General features: G+C 33.1%; 1 protein-coding gene across 1 annotated transcript in view; it reads right to left on the bottom strand.

Moving 5' to 3' along the window:
• LOC101736262 (centrosomal protein of 290 kDa) overlaps nucleotides 1–17,177 on the bottom strand; it is a 25,704-nt gene extending 8,527 nt beyond the window's left edge. The window contains exons 1-27 of the mRNA XM_012688594.4: nucleotides 15,887–17,177; nucleotides 15,249–15,318; nucleotides 13,153–13,424; nucleotides 11,439–11,574; nucleotides 11,151–11,290; nucleotides 10,559–10,663; nucleotides 10,186–10,476; nucleotides 9,875–10,062; nucleotides 9,472–9,753; nucleotides 9,260–9,393; nucleotides 9,007–9,181; nucleotides 7,816–8,636; nucleotides 6,966–7,125; nucleotides 6,751–6,889; nucleotides 6,564–6,673; nucleotides 6,316–6,492; nucleotides 5,980–6,241; nucleotides 5,255–5,489; nucleotides 4,285–4,963; nucleotides 3,083–3,217; nucleotides 2,890–2,995; nucleotides 2,641–2,814; nucleotides 1,989–2,182; nucleotides 1,578–1,727; nucleotides 1,084–1,218; nucleotides 776–930; nucleotides 327–514 (exon numbers count right to left, since the gene is read on the bottom strand). Coding sequence (XP_012544048.3) covers nucleotides 327–514; nucleotides 776–930; nucleotides 1,084–1,218; nucleotides 1,578–1,727; nucleotides 1,989–2,182; nucleotides 2,641–2,814; nucleotides 2,890–2,995; nucleotides 3,083–3,217; nucleotides 4,285–4,963; nucleotides 5,255–5,489; nucleotides 5,980–6,241; nucleotides 6,316–6,492; nucleotides 6,564–6,673; nucleotides 6,751–6,889; nucleotides 6,966–7,125; nucleotides 7,816–8,636; nucleotides 9,007–9,181; nucleotides 9,260–9,393; nucleotides 9,472–9,753; nucleotides 9,875–10,062; nucleotides 10,186–10,476; nucleotides 10,559–10,663; nucleotides 11,151–11,290; nucleotides 11,439–11,574; nucleotides 13,153–13,424; nucleotides 15,249–15,318; nucleotides 15,887–16,069 — 5,796 coding nt within the window. The 5' untranslated portion in view covers nucleotides 16,070–17,177. The remainder of the gene's footprint in view (nucleotides 1–326; nucleotides 515–775; nucleotides 931–1,083; nucleotides 1,219–1,577; nucleotides 1,728–1,988; nucleotides 2,183–2,640; nucleotides 2,815–2,889; nucleotides 2,996–3,082; nucleotides 3,218–4,284; nucleotides 4,964–5,254; nucleotides 5,490–5,979; nucleotides 6,242–6,315; nucleotides 6,493–6,563; nucleotides 6,674–6,750; nucleotides 6,890–6,965; nucleotides 7,126–7,815; nucleotides 8,637–9,006; nucleotides 9,182–9,259; nucleotides 9,394–9,471; nucleotides 9,754–9,874; nucleotides 10,063–10,185; nucleotides 10,477–10,558; nucleotides 10,664–11,150; nucleotides 11,291–11,438; nucleotides 11,575–13,152; nucleotides 13,425–15,248; nucleotides 15,319–15,886) is intronic.

Here is a 17,177-nt window from a genome sequence, read left to right as displayed (position 1 = left end):
TTTTAAGTAGTAGTAGAATATGCTCCGATTTGGAAGAAATATCGCAATTTTTGTACATCTTAAATGTGTAAAATTTCTATAGTTTAATACCTATAATATTTATCTGTAAAAAATTTAGTTATGACTATGAATTGAGTGAAGCTATGAGCCGCTAGAAAGAACTTGCTTTATGCCATTATATTCCGGACTAACTAAAACGATACTTACATAGAAAAATAATATTGTACTCAGAATAATTTTACAAAAGTACAATATTTTCGATTCTAAGTTATATTTATGTTTAATACACAAATATTTTAAAAAAGAATAATAACTTAGTTACATACTTTTTCAGAAAGCTCTAAAGCGGCAATCCTTCTTTGCTGAGCCTGTATCCTATCCATCAGAGACTGCGTAGATAACAAAGGAACATTCGAGACACCGTGCGTATAAGAAGTACAATTATCTGCCATATTTTTATGACTTTTTTCTAATGGTTCTTCTTCTTGTTTTTCTACAGCTAAATCAGTGTTATCTGAAATTTTATAATTATTTAATTTTTTTTCCTACCTAAGCTTCTATTCAGGCTATCGCCTTGAGAGGCTATTTCAGCGTGACCTTAACTAGTAGGCATGTAACATAGTAACATGAGCTCACCAGCTATGTAATTTGTTTATTATCTCTTTAAAAACAAGTTAAAATGATAAAATTTCTTTACAAAACCATGCAGATAAATTACAATTTTGCCTACGAATAGCTTTACTTGGCTGTTCAAACTGATATAGATGAAAATTACATTTTAATTCATTTAGTCGAGCGAACAGCACACGTTTCTCTTTTTCTAGTCTCACAACAGCAGACTTAGTTAGAGCTAAATTTGATTCGACCTTTTTTATTTCTTGACATTTTTCTTCGTATTTCGCTTGCCAGCGTTCCGATAATTGTTGTGCCCTGGGACAAAGAAATGAGTATTTTGATTCAGAATCACATGCAATTTTTTGTCAAGACTTTTAAAGCTGAATTTATCATTGAATTTAAAGTCTTCAAAGTAAAGGTTACTATTTTTTCTTCGAATATCAGTTTACCGTAAAACATTCTAAATACCTCTTCCATTTATCCCACAAAGCAACGTTGGTTTGAGTGTCGCGCCTAGCGCTTGTCAACTGCGCTTGTAGCGAACCTATCTTGTTGTGTAGTGCTGCGGTTTCTGCCGTTGCAACTTTATTACCAGATGTGCTACTGCAAATAAATTAATCGCTGTCAATGCAGGGAATTGTTACGTGAGCGAGGAAATGTTCCGTTACTTTAAAATAATCGGAATCCAGTACAAAGTTGGATCGTCCTGCTTAGTTGTGCCTTCCGTTTTGAAGGTTGATAATTTTGATTCCATTTCTTAGATGGGTGCTGAAATGAATATAGTCATGTTTATGGACTCCAATCTCCAATGAATATCAAGTGCACTACTTATAGAAATTTTGGATTAAAATTGATTTAAAATAAACAATATACAATAAACCGGAATCTAACTAGAGCTGTTTACGTAAGATTAAAAGCTCAGTGATAGTTTTTTTCAAGAAATAAAAGAACTAAAAAGTTACATTCTGAAAACTTGATTTTTCAAATTTTGGGCATCAAGGCGTGCCCGTCTTTCCCTAGCAGCAAGGGCTTTAATTTGGCGACGCAATATAGCATTCTGTTTCCCTGCAAGTTGCTTCTCGCGACGTAAGCGTTCAATAATTGTTTCCTGCCTGAAAACGTCAGTAAATTTTTAGTCATCATATTCATAATTCATTATCACAATAGTCGTGTAAATGTAAATTGGTTAGGATATATTTATAGATGGAACTATGAATAAGGTAGTTGTAAAATGTATATTATAATATAATCTCAATATATTTTTGATATAAAAGTCTATTTAAAAATTTAGTTCGTAAATTATAGAAAACAAATACTTTCTGGTACAAAAATCTTCAAGGTTTTTTTTCTATAATTCATTATTAAAAAAATACCAAATAGTAGTCGAAGAACCGGGTATTTTAACCATTTCTTCATGTATATCTGTTGTTGAATCAAATTTGATTTCCAATCGATCCGAACCCGTTTGAGACATAACATCACTAGTTTCTTCAATTTCCACAATAGCAGATAAATCGAAACTTGGATCGTTGACTGCCAGCATGGTTTGCATGTTCATAATCTGCGTCTGAATGAATATTAAATAGGTGTTCATGTTTCATTAGTTATTATTGATATGTAAAATGGTATATAGATAAAATTAGGTAAACGACTGCAGTACATTCTCTTTATCTTCTCTTTTTGATGAACAATATTTTATTTTTTAAGCATATATTTAATTTTTTTTGGAAAATCTTTTTTCCACCTTTAAAAAAATATGAAAGTAATGTAAAATAGTTGAGGTTTTGCCCGAATTTCGACCATTGGGTAAACACTAGTTTAGTGGAAATAACTACATAATATTTTTATTAAATACAACGTCTCCCCTCTATTCACTACAATGCCAGTCAATGGAAAAAAGGGGAAGATTTTAAAATCAGATTTCAGTTGTGGATAATAAAACTGAAATATGACTTTTAAGTAAGCACATATTAAGAAAAACATTGAGCAGAAACAAATTAAAATGAAAACACTAGTTCAGTTCACCTTTAAGCCGTGGACGACGGTACGTAAGTTTTCAATGTGTGCATCTTTATCCGCCAACTGTTTTAGGTATAAAGCCTTTTGCTCCGTTAGACGAGATCGGAGTTCATTATGCTCCTTTTGTGTATCGTTTAATTGCGATAGCCAATGTTGATTTTCAGCTTTATATGACTCTACCTGAATAATGTTCAAAATTAAATCGGTACCAATGATAGTATAAGTATTTAAAAATAATATTAAAATTACGTTTACCTCTTGAGAATGTCTTTCTTCGAGTTGAGAGTTCAGCTGTTCCATTTTTATCAGTCTCTCGGAAGCCAAATCTTTCCAGCGCTCAATCTCATTTTGGTATATTGTCCTGAAATATTCACACAAAGTAAACATATTTACTCACTTAACGTCAAACTAATTATATCAAACCTTTGAAGCAAAATTCGCAACTAACTTATCAGCTTTGCATTCTTCAAGTTCCCTTTTTAGTCTAAAGCACTCATCTTCTAATAGCGCAATTTTCATAGTATATTTATTGACGAATTCTTTCAGGGTTTCAGTGTTCGAGGCGCCGGAGTCGCTTCCTTTTCTGTTCAAAATTATGTATCTAATGAGTTAATTTGTATTATGTAAGTAAACGTTATCTCACCGGCTGTTAACAATGATTGATTGACCGAATCATCACCGCTAGTATTAGGAGAATGTTATTAACATGCTCTTGCATTTTTTTTGCGTAGACAGGTACGACGCAGTAAGAGCTCGCGGTCTACCTCGTGTAAAGCGGTCATTGGCCGGTGTATCCTGTAGGCTTTTTTTTTGCGTAGATATATGGATGAGCTCACAGCCCACCTGGTTTTAAGTGGTTACTGGAGCCCATAGACATCTACAACGTAAATGCCGCCACCTACCTTGAGATATCTCATTATAGTCTCATTATAGTTACAACGGCTGCCCCACCCTTCAAACCGAAACGCATTACTGTTTCATGGCAGAAAATAGGCAGGGCGATGGTATCTACCCGTGCGGACTCACAAGAGGTTCTACTACCAAGCTTGAGGTCATATAACGGCCGTCTGGTGTAGTGGTAAGTGACATGGTCACTACACAAGGGGATCGCGGGTTCGAATCCCGCCAAGGGAAGATATTTGTATGATAAATATGTCTTTTCCAGGGTTATGGATGTATATTAAATATATGTATGTGTATAATAAAAATCTTACATTTATATCCGTTATCTGGTACCTGTAACACAAGTTCTTTACGAACTTATCACGGGACCAGTTAACGTGGCGTGATTGTTAAAAAAAAATAAAGAAATATCAGTTTTATAGTCATGACACAAATACAGTTCTTGGGAGTTCGATTTTTATTACATACAAGATGTTACTCTTCCTCATTCGTAAACAGGGGCTAAGTACGTATTTCATTAGAAAAATTGGTACCTGCCGGCGGGAATTACACACCGACATAGTACAATTGCTCGATGCGAGTAAACCGTGCGCCTTATACTTTAAATCACGACGACTTCACGAGGTAATTATCTTTTCATTCAAAGCTTTAATGCGTTTTATTTTATATTTTTGCAATTGAAGTTTTATACTTGAAGTTAAAAATCAAGCTACTTCAAAGAAAGCTTTATTCCATTTGTGTATGTACCTGTCTAGCTTGGTTTGTAATTCAAATAATTTCACTTGCAATTCCTTCATAGCTTTTGTGTATTCTTCTCTTTCGTTATACAGTAGCTGTTTGTATTCCTCAATTATTTTATTTTTGTCGTTTTCTAATTCTTTCAAGGCCGATAACAGTTTTTTAGTCTCTTCATTTTCTAAGTGCTTAATCTTATCTATTTCTTCAATTTGTAAATTCTGAGAAACTTCTACTTGTTTTCTTAATTCAGACAAAGTTTTTTGTAACTGATTATTCAAATTATCCTTTTCCTTAATTGTATGATGAAGATTTTTTATTTTCGATTGTATATCTATTTTTTCTGATTCCATTATCAACATTTCTTCCGTACGTTTCTTAGCTACCAAGAGAGCTTCATCAAGTTCTCGCATTTTAATTTTTATATCATTTCTAGCACTTTCAATAGAATATTTCATGTCAATAATGAGAGCGTCTTCTTCGGTTTGAATGTTTTTTTCACTTTTGCATAGTGTCAACTGGTCTGTTTGTACAAAAACATTGGCTACCTTTGGCTTGAGTTGTGTCACTGGTAATTTCTTCGCCGGGGAACCAAATAAATTTTCTTGAAGGTGTTCGTTATTAATATCAGTTACAGTTGCTTTGGTATGTGTTGTAGGTTTGAGTATTTGAGATTTAGCTATTCGACTACCTTGAAAAAATATTTATGAAATGTTTTAAAAAGGTTAAATTCTACTTGACAAAACACTATACTATACTATGCTTTGAGTTTTTGGGTTAATCTTTATTTTTTGGATTAGTTTTAAGTTTACTTTAAAAAATTTGTACAATTATCCGTACACACGAGAACTAAAATATTTCATTGGACGATGGAAATTGTTAAATTAATAAATTAAGACATATTATTTTAGGTATGTTTTTTTTAGGCCTTATTTAATTATTTTAGTTATGATTAGGATTCGTGAAGATACTAATTTCTTACTTCTGGAATCTGGCTCTTCGTCTGATACCAGATCCTCTAAATTTATGGCTTCATCATTTTGTACTTCCTTCAGCTTGTGCTTCAACTCAACGGAGGTGTATTTTTCATAACCTTGATTAATATATGCCAAAGTCTTTTCTAAGTTAGTACATTGACTTAAAAGTTCTTCACGTACTTGTTCAGATATTTTAATTTTCTTCTTCATATTATCCATCTCTCGGGCATGCGTTGCATCCTTAAATAATAATATTTAAAGATTTATTAGGAACAGTGAGTAAAAACTTATTGTTATATTATGTAATACAGTAAAATTGCATTCGTCTCTCGCTCTCAACGCCTTGTGCCGCCTATTTCTCCCGTCACAACCCCAAAGTGGATGCGCATCACATTGGAGTTTTGTTCACGCGTCCATCGCATGCGCCGCCCTCTACCAGGTGTGGATGCTGTTGCTAATCCTTGTGGACTCTGCAGGCACCAAGCCTCCCGGTGGTGATGATGGTGGGGTTCGACCCACTGGGGTGGTTTTAGTGGGTCAGATCTTTGGTTAGTGATAGTGGTGTTGATTATCGTTGGGCTTCTATGTGGAATCTTACGTTGCTGCAGACAGAGCCCGTTATCTGCAGATGGCTAGAATACAGTGGAGGGTCGCCAGTCACTCCAAGGGGACTGTCGATGCACGGACATCTATATTATATATATATATATTTTTTAATTCTGTGTCTCACCATAATAAAACTTTTTAATTTGTGTGGACAGTCATCTTCTTGAAGTAAGCATTTATCTTTAGAAACGTCGAGTATTTGATCGAATACAGCATGTTTTGTCACTAAACTGGTCCGCAGCTCGTCAACTTCAGTTAGTTGTTGATTAATTGCATGATTTTTACGAGAAAGATCTTCCAATTTGGAGACAAAATTTTCTATTGACGTCAAAGGCAAACTTCCTTGGTATTGGAGCCGCATAATATTCAATACCGTGTGAATATGTCTGAAATTTTAAATCTTAGTATATATTTTATCAAAATATAGTACAGACAATATTATAAGTGAAGCAAAAAGTACTTGAATTTTGAGTCGTATCTACGTGTATAAAGGTCAAAAACTTTTTGCCTGGTAGACAAAATATCTTCGATATCTGCTCTCATTTCCTTTTCCTTATTCAGAGCTGTGGTCAACTCTTGAATTTTTCTATTATACTCTGAAGCTTGTAAATGTGTCACTAATAATTCACTACTCAGCCTGTAATCCATCCAACAAATTAATTTAGATTAACATCTATAAAGATTAAGCTGTAAAATTAAATGACTTACCTTGCAACGACTGCTTTATTATTTCCAGTTGATTGTAAATCTAGTATTTGATGCCTTAGAATATTTACTTCGATTTCTTTGCACATTTGACGCTGTTGGAATTCTTGCAACTAAGCACGTACGTTATTATTTTACAAGATATTTATATGATACAAATAGTAAGCGAAGGCATGCTAACTATAATTACCTGCAATATTGTAACCTCTAATTGATCTTTAGTGGATTGATATTGTTCTTTGAGTATTTTCCGTTCCGCAGAAAGATTAGAAATCTGGGATTTCATAAAATTAATTTCTTCTGTATTTACCGAGCGTAAAGAATCATCGCTGAAAAATTTTACAGCTGGTACTACTTGATTATAGTTTAAAAATGCAAACCTTAATACTTATTTACGTTACTTACATAAGGCCTGCTTGCAGTTGATTTAGTTCCATATATTTGGATTCCAACAAATTGATTTCTTTTTCTCTCTTTTCTAATTCTGTTATTGATTGTCGCAATTGTTTTTCTATTGCTAATTGTTCCACTTCATTAAGTATTTGACGTCTATCGGCATCGCCTACTATAAAACATACAAATTCAGACAATTATTAGTCTAATATAAAACGATTTAATTTTTTTTTGTTTATTTTATACACAGAAAAATATGAAGCAGTTAAAAATAATAGATAAAAAATCTTATCCAGCAGCCTGCGAAAGGAGAATTTGATTAATAATTTAAAGTAAAGTGTGCGCAGGACCGCAATCGTTTTAGCAGCATTAAACTTATTATTCAAAGTACATTCACACAGCTAACATTTACACAGCTATCATACCAATTCGAACACACGAGACACGAATGCACAAAATTTGTTTTTATGACAGATAAGCATTAACGTTAATTAGACCTATAAAATGCGTTGATAGAACGAATAAAAGACAATCGCTCTAGTAATTATGAATGACAAGTAGGCTTCTGTAGGATATTGAATTAAATATATTCAAGTATTCCTCAGAAGGTAAGTGAGTGTTATTTGGGTTGGTGTAAAACATGGTTTAGTTTTCTGAAATCATAAATGACGCGAACATATACTTTACCATACTAGTATTTTTCCTTTATTTTTATCGTACAATTTCGAATGTGATCACATATGTTTGTAATGATTTCTATAATACGCAAAGTCAGACAAAATGCTATGCCATGTCCACTTACACTAAGTACTTATACTATTTTACCTTAAGAGGTATATATAGCACTTTATTGTCTACTAACCATTTTCACACAGTTGTTTTTGAACGTAATTAATAATTTCCGATTTACTTTCTTCAAGACACTTTAACATGTCCATGGTTTTATTTTTATCTTTAAAAGTATTTTCAGCAATTTTTCTATATTTTAATGTTACTTCGTTGAGAAGTCTGTTTTGGTCCCAAAACAAGTCAAGGGCTATTGAAGAACGCAGCTTATCAGTAATGTCACAAATAAGTAGCAATAGCTTCTGCGTTTTAATTTCGTTTTCTGAGACCACTAACGTTTTTTCTCTTTTACATTCTATATTTTCATTTCTTAAGTTTTCGTTTATGTTCCTAATGTCTTTGTAAGAATCTTCTAAATATGAACATCTTCTTTCAAGCATAGAAGTATTCGATGTAGGTAAAAGACCAGGTGATGCATTACTAAAGTCTTCATCTTCATTTTGCTGTAAACGAATCTTTAAATTTTCAATTTCGGCTTTGTACCGTTCTTCTTGAATTAACCAATGATTGTTTTTATCTATATGTTCTATGGCTAGTGAATTCATTTTGTCGTATAGAACTTTAAACTGATCATGGAAATGTTTTAGTACCTTTTTCAATGTATTTTCATACATCAATTGACTTTTAATATGCACACTGTCTTGTAATTGTTCTTTGTCATAAAAGTCAACAGAATTGATTTCTTCCTCTGTTACCCATGAACCAAATTCGAACAAGTTATCTTCGAGATCAAAATTTTGTACACTCTGAGACTCTAATTCGTTAACTTTTTTTTGAAGATCTTCATTTATTTTTGATTGATGAGATAAGTTCTTCATTAAATTGAATGTTTCTTTCCTAGACGTAAGCACAATTAAAAAAAAATATTGTTATGGTTGTAATTTTACATACAAATTAATAATGTAACTGTGACATATCCTTCTTCGAACGATATTTTAGGAGTATCGTCAGAAGTAAGCAATGGTTTCGTAGTATTGTATCTCTCGAATTTATGAAGTCTACAAGTGGCAATCACCACTCCTCATTAAAAGGGTTGTATACATGTCTACAAATAAATAATAAAAACTAAGCTAATACTGTTAAGTTTATGTAATATTTACTTATAGTTCGATGCAACATCCAATCACATTTTTCAATACTACACAGAGAAACTTTATAAAACTAATAATTGTACAAAACCTTCAATATACGTGCAAGTATTGTATACCTGGCTTCGTGAAGCGCTAAAAGCAATGCTTCTTTTCCTCCACGTGCCGCTTCTAATTCCATAAAAGTAGACATGTGTGGTGAAAACCAGCCGGCTGCGTGTCTGATTCCCATTTTTTGTAAAATTGACTCAAGACTTGGACACTGTAACGCCAATACTCCCGAGGAAGTGGAACCTAAATAAAAGAATGCCGATGATCGTACACTTTCAATGGCCAAAACATATGTATTGATCATATTAAAGTAGCCCTTACTGTTGTCTTTTAAAAAATCTAAGAGCTCTTGAAGTGCTTTTCTTAATCCTTCGTTTTCGTCGATTATTGCCTGTATATTTTCAGTTTCATTGCTACTCTTCACATGCTGTACTAAATTTATAGATTGATCAATCCTATAATTGTTTTTTTTTTAATTAGTTTACCTCGTAATTTTTAATATACACATAATATTTGATCTTGTTTAGACTTACGCCAAAGATTCTTTTGCACCACTTAAAATTTCCTCATTATATTCATCATCTTCAGCGTTCAAATAGGCGTCATCAACATTATACCCTTGCAAAGTTAATATTTTTTTTAGTTTTATAATTTTTGAAGACATACATCTTTCGTTTAGTTCCAAATCGATTATTTTGTTTTCCACGTGTTTTAGTTCGTTTTTCATTTTAGCATTGAGTAGCTCCATATCTCGGTATTTTTTTAGAATGCCTTTTGTACAAACTCTTTCATCAAAAGGAATGTTATATTTTTGTCTGAATTACAAAAAAAAAGTATTTCTTATATATAATTAACATTATAAAAATATAGTAGGTGCCTTCCAGCTGATTCATGAATAAATTATAGATCTAAATTTTGAACTAAGATGACACAGACCTTAGAGTTTCATTTTCTAACTGCAGATCAGTCACCAATTGATGTAAAGTATTAACCTCTTGAACTAGACTTTTGATACCTTCGTCTTTAATTTTAAGCTGATTCTTTTTATTTTTCAATCCTTCGATCAAGACACTTACACCTTCTTCAGATTGAATTAACTGTAATTGCGCGGTAACTTCTGATAACTGTAAAAAATATTTATTAATTACTAGAGCGAATGAGATGTTTAGCTTAAAGTAATTTTGAGTACCATAGGGTTCGCGTTGATTTCCTGTGGAATTGTATTTACTATATTATTTACAATTTACCTCCTTTTCACGTGCGATAAGAACCTCATCTGCCCCATGGAGAGAAGCTATTAAATCTATGTTTTTTTTCCTCAATCGTCTTATGATTGCTCTTTGCTTCCCGTCGTCACTTTCATTTCTCACTTCAGAAACTGGATCGGGTGTTTCTTCTATAACACTTTTTAATTGACGTATTTCTGCCTTTAGTGTATTAATTATTATAGCAGAACGTTCGATTTCATTTGTAGCTTCATGCAATTTTTCTTGTAGCTCTTTTATTTTTATTTCAAATTCACGAGAAGATCTGCCTTCCTAAAATTATTACAATGTTGTGCAGTTGTAAATAGTGAAAGAGGTTATAACTTGGAATATTAATTTTTTTCATGTTACTTACATCGTGTGTTGGGGGTAGCTGATAGGTTTTAGAAAGTTGTTCTTTTAGTTTCACGTTTTCGAGAGCTATCATATCTAATTCGATCTTTTTGGAACGAGCCATATCCTTGAAGAACAAACATACAGTCAAATATATTTAACGTTAATTTAAATGCAATTTCAATTTACCACGTTTGTTTTATAGGTAATCGACTCATAGCTTAGAATATGAATCATAGCTTAAGTGATCAGTGTCCAAGATAATATTCCGATAAAGTGAAATTTGAAAGCCAAATGGACTTTTTAAATGGAATTATTTATTATTTATTACTTTTACGTCTGTTTTGGTACCAGGCTAGTATTCTCTCCAGTGCTTTTAGTGCCGAAAACATACACAAGTAAATGTAGATTCCAAATAGCTTTAATAACGATATATTTCACTAAGATACTGTCTCAGTTCAGAACTCAAGCCTGGGTTTTACGATGTAATAATTGAATGACCACTTGATCAATAAGATTATAAAATTTCGTAATGAATACATTTTCCGAGAATTGCATCACTTATGCCTCTCCCTATTGTGAAAGATTGGTTATTGTGCTGACGATGATAGTACCTTCCAATGCTTAATTTTTAATTTAATTTCTTCCGGAATAGTGCACTTATGCGAATAAGCATCTCGTTCAGAATTTTGTTTCAGCACTTCGATTTCAGCTGACTGTTGCGATTTTATTTGCTCTGATTTTCCCAATATTTCTAAAATATAATAGTAAAAGAAATTAGTGTAAGTCTGATATCCAGAGAAAACGTATACATAGTTAACCGAATTCATACTTTTAGGTGCTTCGATTAAAGTAAATTTTAATGACTCAATTAAACGGAGCAAGACTTGATTCGAAAATACCTTTTAAGCGCGCAGTCTCATTCTTCATCGAAAGTAATTGTTCGGTCAAATTATCTATAATCTGTGTAGCTTCGATTAGTTTATCTTTCAAAATGGAAACTTTTCCTTTGAATGTAAGATTGTCTTCTTCTAAGACCTACAAGTAAAGCGGAAAAATTAAACATCAATCGCCCCAAAATATATTTCTAGGCGAATATATTTTTTGCACTAGATTGGTTCACGGCATAACTGGTGTTAATTGATTACCAGAACCTATACCTAGTCAGGTCATAAATTCTGTAACATGTTTAATGTAAAATAATTGAAACAAGTTTATTCATTATGTAACCATTCATATACCAAAATGAACTTAACAAAATATAGATTCTTATGAAACTAAAGTTTATTCAAAATGACCTCCGTGATTTTGAATGCAGGCCTTCAATCTGCGCGGCCAGTCGTCTATCGCAGCACGAACGAGGTCCATGTCAATATCGGCGGCTGCCTTAATCAAGGATGTCTTGAGTGATTCCAAATTGGGATGAGGCTTTGAGCACGCCTTTTCCTCCAAGTGTTGCCATATCTTGTAATCTAACGGATTCAAATCTGGACTGGAGGAGGGCCAGTCTTCGTGCCGGATGAAGTCGATTTCACGCGCCGCCAGCCAGTCTTGTGTGCTCTTCGCTCTATGAGCTGGCCCCGAATCTTGTTGGGATACCCAGTGCCTGTTATTGAACATGGTATGAGAAACAGGTTCCACAAGGTTCGTCAGGACTGTATTTTGATACACAACTACATTCGTTTTTACACCTTTCTCACAAAAATGTACCTCTGTTAAGCCCCAATAAGAAACTCCCAACCATACCATGAGCGAGGATGGAAAATGACCTCGTTGGACACGCGGAATACGGTTGCTCGCTTCTTCACTACTGTGTGCGTACACCTTATCATTTTGTTTGTTGTAGCTCTCCTCTACGGTAAAAATTTTTTCATCCGAAAAAAGAATTTCCCGATATTTTTTTCCCGCGTACCGCTTCAACAAAGCGTGGCATCTCTTCAGCCTCAGGTCCATTAGACGAGCATTCAAACGATGTCCTGTTTTTTTTCAATATGCCCGAAGCCCTAAGTCTTCATTTAACACCCTTTTCACCGTAGTTCTGCTTAACCCCATCTGAAGGGCCAACAGTTTCTGCTTACGTTTGGGTTTTTTTTGAATTCGCGACTTCACAGCTTTTATCACTGCTGGAGTCCTAACAGACCGAGGGCGACCACTTCTTGACCTGTCATCTACACTAGAGTCTTCATTGTATCGTTTGATGGTACGATAAACGAATCTTTTGGTTATATTCAAATTTTTCAGTATGTTAAAAATTTGAATTGGCGCGTAACCGCAACGATGCAACGCAATAACTGCAACACGGTCTTCTTTAAAAGTCCACTCCATATTTAAAAATGAGTAAAATTCTAAAAGTATACATTTTTATTTTCATGAACAATTCAAAATTCGAATTCAATAAACTTTTTTGTGGCCAGCATTCTAAAAGAAAAGTTTTTACTGTGTGACAATACTTATGACCTGACTAGGTATAATGCACTCGTCAAGAAATGAAGTTGTGGACTCAATTTAACGGTACGGCTGTCCTGAACATAAAAGAGGACCAGAACAAAAAAAAAAAAAAAACAGACAATGGCATCTTAAGCTCATTCGATAACTTATCAATTGCTTCGTCCTCACCTTAACGTCAGCTAGAAGCTTTTTAATGTGTTTATTTTTTATAGCAATCTCATTCTCCAGTTGCATGGCTGTATTCATTTCGGACAATGTACAAACGCTTGATTCATTATCATTTACTACATTTTTCTGTTCAAGTTCTTTGCTATTTTTAAGTGATTCTAAATCTTTTATTTCCTTTTCAAGTTTCTCTAAAATTTCTCTGTTTGTTTTGATGACTTCTTCTTGATTATTTATAGTTTGTAAGTCTTTATTCTTAATTTTTGTTGGCGAATCTAAAATTATGTTTTGGAGTTCATTAGAATATAATTTTCAAAGAATCGTTTTCAATTTAAGCCAATGCTATGAAAATTTGATAGGTAGTGAAATGGAATATTGTCAATTATTTTTTTTCTTTTTTAAATACTTTATTAGACATTATCGTATAAGACTTAAATATCAAACTTTAATGTAGCAAATTGTCACGTTGCTTCTCGAGTCAGCTCAGGTATATAAATATCCTTTTGTACAATTCATTAAATATTGAATAAATATATCAAAATTTGGCAATAGTTAATTTAATAAATGCATTGTATTCATAATTAACACAGCATTAAATTGAATTGTGCAGGGTGGCTGGCAAGAACTGGATGAGAGAAGCTAAGGATTGTGCTCAGTGGCGAGCAATTGGAAAGGCCTCTATGTCCAGCAGTGGGCTGCTATACGCTGATGATGACAGTATGAAAAATATATAAAATCATTTCAATAAGTTAAATTATGTCAGCGAAATCATAGCAAATTTTTTCAAGATGAAATAACTTTTTGTAGCATATTGTTACGCGCTGGGGCTCGGGATAAATTAAATTCTACCGAATTAAAGATACCGATAAATTAAATTCTACCAAGTTAAAACTGTATTAAACACTTAAAACTCTTAAAAAAAGAAACAGTTTAAAGTTCTCAATTCGCTTCCAGTAGTTCCGATCATTGACTGACTGCGTGCTATCTCTGCAACGCTTTTATAGCCGATACCACATCCCTAGAATTATCGAGAATATTCCACACATTTCGAGTATTGTGTTTCCGCTATCTTGTTTTTTTTTTTTTTTTTATTGCTTAGATGTGTGGACGAGCTCACAGCCCACCTGGTGTTAAGTGGTTACTGGAGCCCATAGACGACGTAAATGCGCCACCCACCATGAGATATAAGTTCTAAGGTCTCAATATAGTTACAACGGCTACCCCACCCTTCGAACCGAAACGCATTATTGCTTCACGGCGGAAATAGGCGGGGTGGTGGTACCTGCGTGCGGACTCCCAAGAGGTCCTACCACCAGTGATTACGCAAATTATAATTTTGCGGGTTTGATTTTTATTACAAGATGTTATTCCTTCACCGTGAAAGTCATTCGTGAACATTTCTTGAGTACGTATTTCATTAGAAAAATTGGTACCCGCCTGCGGGATTCGAATACCGGTGCATCGCTACACATGAATGCACCGGACGTCTTATCCTTTAGGCCACGACGACTCTATCTGACAATAGATGGCGATGTACTTCTCGAGCGTTCTAGGTGCTACTAGATCCTTCGATATTCGTTCGACTATTCGATGATAGGTGGCGTTACTCTTTTCGGCGTAACAATATTAATAAAAGTTCATAACAGTAGATGACAACACATGTATTATGAATTATAATGTAATGAATACGTGTATTTCTTCATTTATTCAATCAATAAATTTAAATATTATAAAATTGTAAAACAACTATACAAGCCTTCAGTATGTTATATTTTAAAATATAAATTTTTATTTACCCCATTGGTCTATTATAGATTTATAATAATAATTGCATTTCAATATTATTTTTTATTATCTAGGTTCCAATTTACACAGAAAGCACTTTTGCTTAAGTTTTATCAAGGTTTAAGTTTGGAGAATATATATTGTACATCCAAATGTGAATACCATCATGCATTTTGAGACATGATTTAGAACTTTCTAGATCCCACCTTTTAAACCGGAATACATAATGGCTTCGCAATAGAACTAAGCAATATGGTGGTAGTGCCCGTATGTGTACAACAACCGCCACGTCAGAAGGGAAGACTTATACTAACCTTGGTAATATTTTTTAATTTTCCCTTTTTTTCGTTTAGTTGTTGCTTGTTCGCCAAGAATATCTTTGACCTGAAGATTGTACAAGAATAAAAAATAGATTATAAAAATATGCTTGTCCGTTGTTCTTTTCGAAATATGTTCATCGTTTTGGCTGGCTGGTGACCTGAATTACTGCACAACAATATTTAGGTTTTGGTTGAACGATTTGTCATAAATAGATCGAACTTGGCATCGTCAAGTTTAATTTCTATTAAACATCAATTTTTTTAGGTTTTGTCAAAGACATTCAACTATCGAATTTTGGTTGAAAAATTTTAATAACTATAGGCCCGTATATTATCCACTTAGAAAAATAATGAACTTTGATCGTTTTGTGTGTACGTGTTGTTTTTAATTATTTTGGAGTTAGCAATAGTTAGCATGCTTATTGACACTTCCGTGAAGGCGTCGGTCTGTCTTAGTATCATCAACACGAAAAAGGTCTCGCGTGAATAGTTAAATTATATTTTAAACAGTTTCGGATAAAGAAAACATAATTAGATCAGAGATAACTATAGAATTAACGTTAACTTTGTTTAAATCCTAACTTTTCATTTTGCTGAAGATTAATCAATAAGTTTGAGCTAAAATGACTTACCTGTTCAATTTTATACTTCAGCACGTCCTGTGTTAGTCGAAATAGGATTTTTAAATCCGAAAAACTGATGTCGATATCATCGATATCCATCCAGGATAAGCCTTCGCAAATAGAGTCTTTATCGGCATTCTGGAGTTCTTTCTGAGTATAAGTCAATATTTTCCGCCAGTCCATTTCAGCCATGGTATTATGTACTTTTTTAAGATCACCACGAATTTATTTACTATATTTTAGATTTACAATGATCTTGAATAGTGATTTCAAGCTTTTCATTTTACGTCTGTATGAAACAGGATCAATATTTTGAAAAGGCCATACAGATATTTCTCCTATTCAAAATATTGTTTAATTTTAGTTGTAGAGATATATTTTACGACATAGATAACAAATACACATAATATAAATATTTTAATATTTTATATATGAACTAGCGGCGTAGATGATTTTTTTTAATTGTTTACAAAACGCGTTGCCTAGCGACGAGATTGCAATGTTGTCTTATTTTAAGTTTTCAACAAAAACAAACCAACACATTTTGAACTGAGATTATTTATCTTTTTTTTATCTATCTTTATATATTTTTTTTGTCTATTGAATGTAAACAACATTGAGAATTTTAATTTCTTATTGGTATGTTATGTGGTAACGTGCAAATACTTTGGAGGGAAGATAATAAACACGAGACAAATATCATGCCCAGTATTTTTCGATGTAACGATCAAGTAATATTTTTGAATCGGATTCTAAGCGAAAAGGCTGAGAATTTTTCAATTTTCTCAGATCAGCTCACATACCTGCTGATTTTAAACGACTACCAGAGGTTCTCCAGCTGGACGCCATTACCCAGATTTAAAGACGTCTTAGTTGAATGTATATTTTTTTACTTTTACAAGAGTTTGTTTTAGTGATATTACTCCATAATTGTGGAAGCCATTCGTAAACAGCTTATTTAGCAATGTTGTGATTTGAAAACTTAATGTAACAGAAATTGCGCTCAAGGAAGGGACATTATGAAGAGTAGCGTGTACATTGATAGGATTTAGCCGAATATTTCATTTCTAGCGCATAGACACTACCTGTTTTTTTTAGAATAATTTAAACTTCTCTTATACTTACTAAAAAGCACGGCGCCAGACCAACTATCGGTCGCGTCAAATATCATTTGGCTTTGCTTGGTTTTTGCTTTGACTTCAATTAAATAAAAAATATGAATAAAAAATGATTTCGGAAACAACCTCCTTTTTAAAAGATATGCCATTAAGTAAGTCAGTAATAATTTATGTCAGTAATA

Source organism: Bombyx mori, chromosome 9 (genome assembly GCF_030269925.1).
Source record: "Bombyx mori chromosome 9, ASM3026992v2".
Taxonomy (NCBI): domain Eukaryota; kingdom Metazoa; phylum Arthropoda; class Insecta; order Lepidoptera; family Bombycidae; genus Bombyx; species Bombyx mori.
Note: the sequence above shows the minus strand (reverse complement) of the source record. Positions and strands in the feature narration are given on the sequence as shown.